We start from the raw sequence: 9,099 nt of genomic DNA, 5'->3' as shown, positions 1-9,099 counted from the left end.
TTGATCTTCTTAAAATTAAATTGTAAACCTAACCCTAACCACGCTGCTAACCCTTATGTCTAACCCTAACCTTAAATGAAGACCACAAAGCAAATTGTTGTTGTAGGCTTGTAGCCAATTTTGATTTTGTGGCGGAGGAACCTGACTGTGGAAGCTAGTGGAAAACACCCAACTCCCTCCCACCTGTCCTTATCCCTAGACTGCGTTGCCGTGGCAACACGCAGACAGCGTTGTGCGCTGGTGTGTTGTTGTGCAAAAATGGAAAGGAAGATGGAGGAGAACATGAGAGACGTCGACGCTGGTGTGTAAATAGTAGTGCTACCTACCTCCTATAGTACCTATATTCAAGTGCATGAGAGTGCATAGCAGGTTTCTGCACATTTAGTTATGAATGAGTCTGGACTGCTGCATCAATCACCTAGACCAATACAACATAGTTTGTAAACATCATTTTGCTAGTTAGCTAAGTAAGCTTGTTACTAGCTAACGACGTTATTTTGTTAGGTAACGTTAACCTTCTAGTTAGCTAGCTACTAATTTAGCTACCTGATATAAATAATACTAGCTAGTAGCATGAAAATGTTCAGCAAATTGAAGTGTTTGCCGTAAACACTCTGCCTGGACAGGCTACTTGCCATGCATCTAATGTGCGGGATTTGCTTTGTGACTGTGAGTTTAGCAGCTAACGTTAGCTAGTGCTAGCTCTGGTCCAGGGCGTCGTTCTGCTGTACTCTCAACCGAACGACGCCCAGGACCAGAGCTAGCAAATACTAGCTGTCTCTTGCAGCAACTGGCTGTGGCAAGTAGCTGTGTTAGACACAAGAAGTAGTGATTCCCTATATATCTATGGTAATAGCATGGCAGTGGCTACACGTCATTGTAAGGGTTTTAATTAGGTGTGCTTTGCTTAATAAACTGGTCATACTTATTATTATTATTATTCCTCTGGAATCTCTAATACCAAAACCGTAAACACCATAACAACTTTAACCTTTAACTGGCACACCAATAAAAAAATTATCTGAAAAATGATTGTTATGCAAAATATGTGTGTTTAGCATCAATATAGGTTTATTTGACAATGTAAAACACAATACAACCACACATGTGGATAATGCATTTAAAATCATTGAGGATGACACCAAAACTGTGAAAACGTATTTTCATTGTGGTCTTCTTAAATAAATGTTAAAAACATTTACAAACAACATAGTAGGCCTAGGCTTCACAGTAGACCTTGCCTAATAGGCATACCTAGCCTAATAAGCATACACATTTAACACATAACAAAACAAAAGACAGGATGACATTGTCATAACCATAGGGTATGACTCCCTCAGTATATCCGCGATCTCAGGCTCCTAAACTGAGTTAGATTATGGTTTGATGATGGTGATGCCAGATATAGGCTAGAAATTAATAATTTGTGTGCATTACTTTGATAGAAACTTAAACTTTGATAGATAATGCATCGCAAACATCTCAACCAGCAGGTTGAGTTGCCCAATTAGAGTAAACAAATTTTGTATTGGAATTTGCATAGATTTTTTAAATCATCAAAAAAAGGATACATTCATTTACATCTTGTCTGCTTAATTTACTTATAATGGAGATGGGCCTAGTTAAATGTGGACTGATGATCTGAATAAATATGATACATGTAAATGAATGCGTTTACAGTTCATATGCTTAGAATAAGAATTTATTTTATTTTATTTCACCTTTATTTAACCAGGTAGGCTAGTTGAGAACAAGTTCTCATTTGCACCTGCGACCTGGCCAAGATAAAGCATAGCAATTCGACACATACAACAACACAGAGTTACACATGGAATAAACAAAACATACAGTCAATAATACAGTAGAAAAATACGTCTATATACAATGTGAGCAAATGAGGTGAGATAAGGGAGGTAAAGGCAAAAAAAGGCCATGGTGGCGAGGTAAATACAATATAGCAAGTAAAACACTGGAATGGTAGATTTGCAGTGGAAGAATGTGCAAAGTAGAAATATAAATAATGGGGTGCAAAGGAGCAAAATAAATAAATACAGTAGGGGAAGAGGTAGTTGTTTGGGCAAAATTATAGATGGGCTATGTACAGGTGCAGTAATCTGTGAGCTGCTCTGACAACTGGTGCTTAAAGCTAGTGAGGGAGATACAGTGGGGAGAACAAGTATTTGATACACTGCCGATTTTGCAGGTTTTCCTACTTACAAAGCATGTAGAGGTCTGTAATTTTTATCATAGGTACACTTCAACTATGAGAGACGGAATCTAAAACAAAAATCCAGAAAATCACATTGTATGATTTTTAAATAATTAATTTGCATTTTATTGCATGACATAAGTATTTGATACATCAGAAAAGCAGAACTTAATATTTGGTACAGAAACCTTTGTTTGCAATTACAGAGATCATACGTTTCCTGTAGTTCTTGACTAGGTTTGCACACACTGCAGCAGGGATTTTGGCCCACTCCTCCCTACAGATCTTCTCCAGATCCTTCAGGTTTCGGGGCTGTCGCTGGGCAATACGGACTTTCAGCTCCCTCCAAAGATTTTCTATTGGGTTCAGGTCTGGAGACTGGCTAGGCCACTCCAGGACCTTGAGATGCTTCTTACGGAGCCACTCCTTAGTTGCCATGGCTGTGTGCTTCGTGTCGTTGTCATGCTGGAAGACCCAGCCACGACCCATCTTCAATGCTCTTACTGAGGGAAGGAGGTTGTTGGCCAAGATCTCGCGATACATGGCCCCATCCATCCTCCCCTCAATACGGTGCAGTCGTCCTGTCCCCTTTTCAGAAAAGCATCCCCAAAGAATGATGTTTCCACCTCCATGCTTCACGGTTGGGATGGTGTTCTTGGGGTTGTACTCATACTTCTTCTTCCTCCAAACATGGCGAGTGGAGTTAGACCAAAAAGCTCTATTTTTGTCTCATCAGACCACATGACCTTCTCCCATTCCTCCTCTGGATCATCCAGATGGTCATTGGCAAACTTCAGACAGGCCTGGACATGCACTGGCTTAAGCAGGGGGACCTTGCGTGCGCTGCAGGATTTTAATCCATGACGGCGTAGTGTGTAACTAATGGTTTTCTTTGAGACTGTGGTCCCAGCTCTCTTCAGGTCATTGACCAGGTCCTGCCGTGTAGTTCTGGGCTGATCCCTCACCTTCCTCATGATCATTGATGCCCCACGAGGTGAAATCTTGCATGGAGCCCCAGACCGAGGGTGATTGACCGTCATCTTGAACTTCTTCCATTTTCTAATAATTGTGCCAACAGTTGTTTCCTTCTCACCAAGCTGCTTGCCTATTGTCCTGTAGCCCATCCCAGCCTTGTGCAGGTCTACAATTTTATCCCTGATGTCCTTACACAGCTCTCTGGTCTTGGCCATTGTGGAGAGGTTGGAATCTGTTTGATTGAGTGTGTGGACAGGTGTCTTTTATACAGGTAACGAGATCAAACAGGTGCAGTTAATACAGGTAATGAGTGGAGAACAGGAGGGCTTCTTAAAGAAAAACTAACAGGTCTGTGAGAGACGGAATTCTTACTGGTTGGTAGGTGATCAAATACTTATGTCATGCAATAAAATGCTAATTAATTATTTAAAAATCATACAATGTGATTTTCTGGATTTTTGTTTTAGATTCCGTCTCTCACAGTTGAAGTGTACCTATGATAAAAATTACAGACCTCTACATGCTTTGTAAGTAGGAAAACCTGCAAAATCGGCAGTGTATCAAATACTTGTTCTCCCCACTGTAAGTGTTTCCAGCTTCAGAGATTTTTGCAGTTCGTTCCAGTCATTGGCAGCAGAGAACTGGAAGGAGAGGCGGGGCTTTACCTAGCATAGACTTGTAGATAACCTGTAGCCAGTGGGTTTGGCGACGAGTATGAAGCGAGGGCCAACCAACGAGAGCGTACAGGTCGCAATGGTGGGTAGTGTATGGGGCTTTGGTGACAAAACAGATGGCACTGTGATAGACTGCATCCAGTTTGTTGAGTAGAGTGTTGGAGGCTATTTTATAGATGACATCACCGAAGTCGAGGATCGGTAGGATGGTCAGTTTTACGAGGGTATGTTTGGCAGCATGAGTGCAGGATGCTTTGTTGCGATATAGGAAGCCGATTCTAGATTTAATTTTGGATTGGAGATGCTTAATGTGAGTCTGGAAGGAGAGTTTACAGTCTAACCAGACACCTAGGTATTTGTAGTTGTCCATGTATTCTAAGTCAGAGCCGTCCAGAGTAGTGATGCTGGACGTGCGAGCAAGTGCGGGCAGTGATCGGTTGAATAGCATGCATTTAGTTTTACTTGCGTTTAAGAGCAGTTGGAGGCCACGGAAGGAGAGTTGTATGGCATTGAAGTTCGTCTGGAGGTTAGTTAACACAGTGTCCAAAGAGGGGCCAGAAGTATACAGAATGGTGTCGTCTGCGTAGAGGTGTATCAGAGAATCACCAGCAGCAAGAGCAACATCATTGATGTATACAGAGAAGAGAGTCGGCCCGAGGATTGAACCCTGTGGCACCCCCATAGAGACTGCTAGAGGTCCGGACCACAGGCCCTCCGATTTGACACACTGAACTCTATCAGAGAAGTAGTTGGTAAACCAGGCGAGGCAATCATTTGAGAAACCAAGGTTGTCGAGTCTGCCAATAAGAATGTGGTGATTGACAGAGTCGAAAGCCTTGGCCAGGTCGATGAATACGGCTGCGCAGTAATGTCTCTTATCGATGGCGGTTATGATGTCGTTTAGGACCTTGAGCATGGCTGAGGTGGACCCATGACCAGCTCTGAAACCAGATTGCATAGCGGAGAAGGTATGGTGGGATTCGAAATGGTCGGTAATCTGATTGTTAACTTGGCTTTCAAAGACCTTAGAAAGACAGGGTAGGATAGATATAGGTCTGTAGCAGTTTGGGTCTAGAGTGTCACACCCTTTGAAGAGGGGGATGACCGCGGCAGCTTTCCAATCTTTGGGAATCTCAGACGATACGAAAGAGAGGTTGAACAGGCTAGTAATAGGGGTTGCATCAATTTCGGCAGATAATTGTAGAAAGAGAGGGTCCAGATTGTCTAGCCTGGCTGATTTGTAGGGGTCCAGATTTTGCAGCTCTTTCAGAACATCAGCTATCTGGATTTGAGTGAAGGAGGAATGGTGGGGGGTTTGGTGGGTTGCTGTGGAGGGTGCCGGGCAGTTGACCGGGGTAGGGGTAGCCAGGTGGAAAGCATGGCCAGCCGTAGAGAAATGCTTATTGAAATTCTCAATTATAGTGGATTTATCGGTGGTGACAGTGTTTCCTAGCCTCAGAGCAGTGGGAAGCTGGGAGGAGGTGCTCTTATTCTCCATGGACTTTACAGTGTCCAGAACTTTTTTGAGTTAGTACTACAGGATGCAAATTTCTGTTTGAAAAAGCTAGCCTTAGCTTTCCTAACTGCCTGTGTATATTTGTTCCTAACTTCCCTGAAATGTTGCATATCACAGGGGCTATTCGATGCTAATGCAGAACGCCACAGGATGTTTTTGTGCTGGTCAAGGGCAGACAGGTCTGGAGTGAACCAATGACTACATCTATTCCTAGTTCTACATTTTTGGAATGGGGCATGCTTATTTAAGATGGTGAGGAAGGCACTTTTAAAGAATAGCCAGGCATCATCTACTGACGGGATGAGGTCAATGTCATTCCAGGATACCCCGGCCAGGTCGATTAGAAAGGCCTGCTCGCAGAAGTGTTTTCGGGAGCGTTTGACAGTGATGAGGGGTGGTCGTTTGGTCGCAGGCCCATTACGGATGCAGGCAATGAGGCAGTGATCGCTGAGATCTTGATTGAAAACAGCAGAGGTGTATTTGGAGGGCGAGTTAGTTAGGATGACATCTTTGAGGGTGCCCGTGTTTACGGATTTGGAGTTGTACCTGGTAGGTTCATTGATAATTTGTGTGAGATTGAGGGCATCAAGCTTAGATTGTAGGATGGCCGGGGTGTTAAGCATGTCCCAGTTTAGGTCACCTAGTAGCACGTGCTCAGAAGATAGATGGGGGGCAATCAATTCACATATGGTATCGAGGGCACAGCTGGGGGCAGAGGGAGGTCTATAGCAAGCGGCAACAGTGAGAGACTTGTTTCTGGAATGGTGAATTTTTTGAAGTAGAAGCTCGAATTGTTTGGGTACAGACTTGGATAGTAATACAGAACTCTGCAGGCTATCTTTGCAGTAGATTGCAACACCGCACCCTTTGGCAGTTCTATCTTGGCGGAAAATGTTATAGTTAGCGATGGAGATTGCAGAGTTTTTGATGGTTTTCCTAAGCCAGGATTCAGGCACGGCTAAGACATCCGGGTTGGCAGAGTGTGCTAAAGCAGTGAGTAAAACAAACTTAGGGAGTAGGCTTCTAATGTTAACATGTATGAAACCAAGGCTTTTACGGTTACAGAAGTCAACAAATGAGAGCACCTGGGGAGAAGGAGTGGGGATAGGCACTGCAGGACCTGGATTAACCTCTCATCACCAGAGGAACAGAGGAGAAGTAGGATAAGGGTACGGATAAATGCTATACGAACTGTCCGTCTAGCACGTTCGGAACAGAGAGTAAAAGGAGCAGGTTTCTGGGCTCGATAGCATAGATTCAAGGCATAGTGTACAGACAAAGGTAAGATAGGATGTGAGTACATTGGAGGTAGACCTAGGCATTGAGTAATGATGAGAGAGATATAGTCTCTAAAGATGTTTAAACCAGGTGATGTCATCGCATATGTAGGAGGTGGAACAACATGGTTGGTTAAGGCATATTGAGCAGGGATAGAGGCTCTACAGTGAAATAAGACAGTAATCACTAACCAGGACAGTAATGGACGAGGCATATTGATATTAGAGAGAGGCATGCGTAGCCAAGTGAACATATGGGTCCAGTGAGTGGTTGGGCTGACTGGGGACACGGCGATTCAGACAGTTAGCAGGCCGATGCTAACAAGCTAACAGTTAGTAGGCCGGGGCTAAACAAGCTAGCAGTTAGCAGACCGGGGCTGGAAAGCTAGCAGTTAGCAGACCGGGTTAGCAAGCAAGCAGTTAACCCTTTAAAAGGTAGCTAATTTTGCCATATTTTATAATCTCAACCAATGCCATTTAATAAAATGATCATGTGGTTTTCATTATCGGACTCCCATATATTTTTAAAACACCCATCCAAAGATGGTTGAAAATCAGGAAGTGAACATACCCCAACCAGAAGCCATGGATTACAGGCAACATTCGCACTGAGCTAAAGGGTAGAGCTGCCGCTTTCAAGGTGCAGGACTCTAACCCGGAAGCTTACAAGAAATACCGCTATGCCCTGCGACGAACCATCAAACAGGCAAAGCGTCAATACAGGGCTAAGATTGAATCATACTACACCGTCTCTGACGCTCCTCGGATGTGGCAGGGCTTGCAAACTATTACAGACTACAAAGGGAAGCACAGCCGCAAGCTGCCCAGTGACACAAGCCTACCAGACGAGCTAAATCACTTCTATGCTCGCTTCGAGGCAAGCAACACTGAGGCATGCATGAGAGCATCAGCTGTTCCGGACGACTGTGTGATCACGCTCTCCGTAGCCGACGTGAGTAAGACCTTTAAACAGGTCAACATACACAAGGCTGCGGGGCCAGACGTATTACCAGGACATGTGCTCCGGGCATGTGCTGACCAACTGGCAGGTGTCTTCACTGACATTTTCAACATGTCCCTGATTGAGTCTGTAATACCAACATGTTTCAAGCAGACCACCATAGTCCCTGTGCCCAAGAACTCAAAGGCAACCTGCCTAAATGACTACAGACCCGTAGCACTCACATCTGTAGCCATGAAGTGCTTTGAAAGGTTGGTAATGGCTCACATCAACACCATTATCCCAGAAACCCTAGACCCACTCCAATTTGCATACCGCCCAAACAGATCCACAGATGATGCAATCTTTATTGCACTCCACACTGCCCTTTCCCACCTGGACAAAAGGAACACCTATGTGAGAATACTATTCATTGACTACAGCTCAGCGTTCAACACCATAGTACCCTCAAAGCTCATCACTAAGCTAAGGAACCTGGGACTAAACACCTCCCTCTGCAACTGGATCCTGGACTTCCTGACGGGCCGCCCCCAGGTGGTGAGGATAGGTAGCAACACATCTGGCACGCTGATCCTCAACACTGGAGCTCTCCAGGGGTGCGTGCTCAGTCCCCTCCTGTACTCCCTGTTCACCCACGACTGCATGGCCAGGCACGACTCCAACACCATCATTAAGTTTGCAGACGACACAACAGTGGTAGGCCTGATCACCGCCAACGACGAGACAGCCTATAGGGAGGAGGTCAGAGACCTGGCCGGGTGGTGCCAGAATAACAACCTATCCCTCAACGTAACCAAGACTAAGGAGATGATTGTGGACTACAGGAAAAGGAGGACCGAGCACGCCCCCATTCTCATCGACGGGGCTGTAGTGGAGCAGGTTGAGAGCTTCAAGTTCCTTGGTGTCCACATCAACAACAAACTAGAATGGTCCAAACACACCAAGACAGTCGTGAAGGGTGCACGACAAAGCCTATTCCCCCTCAGGAAACTAAAATGATTTGGCATGGGTCCTGAGATCCTCAAAAGGTTCTACAGCTGCAACATTGAGAGCATCCTGACCGGTTGCATCACTGCCTGGTACGGCAATTGCTCGGCCTCCGATCGCAAGGCACTTCAGAGGGTAGTGCGTACGGCCCAGTACATCACTGGGGCAAAGCTGCCTGCCCTCCAGGACCTCTACACTAGGCGGTATCAGAGGAAGGCCCTACAAATTGTCAAAGACCCCAGCCACCCCAGTCATAGACTGTTCTCTCTACTACCTTATGGCAAGCTGTACCGGAGTGCCAAGTCTAGGACAAAAAGGCTTCTCAACAGTTTTTACCCCCAAGCCATAAGACTCCTGAACAGGTAACCAAATGGTTACCCGGACTATTTGCATTGTGTGCCCCCCCAACCCCTCTTTTACGCTGCTGCTACTCTCTGTTTATCATATATGCATACTCACTTTAACTATACATTCATGTACATACTACCTCAATTGGCCCG

The 9,099-nt window shown here is 45.1% G+C and overlaps 1 protein-coding gene across 5 annotated transcripts in view; it reads left to right on the top strand.

Annotated features, from left to right (window-relative positions):
• The first annotated feature begins 218 nt into the window (after positions 1-218).
• The window catches only part of LOC139541152 (cytosolic carboxypeptidase 6-like), a 422,006-nt gene continuing 413,125 nt past the window's right edge, over positions 219-9,099 (top strand). For all 5 annotated transcript variants that reach the window (XM_071345454.1, XM_071345450.1, XM_071345449.1 and 2 more), the window contains exon 1: positions 219-301. In XM_071345454.1, coding sequence (XP_071201555.1) covers positions 259-301 — 43 coding nt within the window. In that variant the 5' untranslated portion in view covers positions 219-258. The remainder of the gene's footprint in view (positions 302-9,099) is intronic.

The sequence above is a fragment of the Salvelinus alpinus genome, chromosome 16 (assembly GCF_045679555.1).
Source record: "Salvelinus alpinus chromosome 16, SLU_Salpinus.1, whole genome shotgun sequence".
Lineage (NCBI taxonomy): Eukaryota > Metazoa > Chordata > Actinopteri > Salmoniformes > Salmonidae > Salvelinus > Salvelinus alpinus.
Note: the sequence above shows the minus strand (reverse complement) of the source record. Positions and strands in the feature narration are given on the sequence as shown.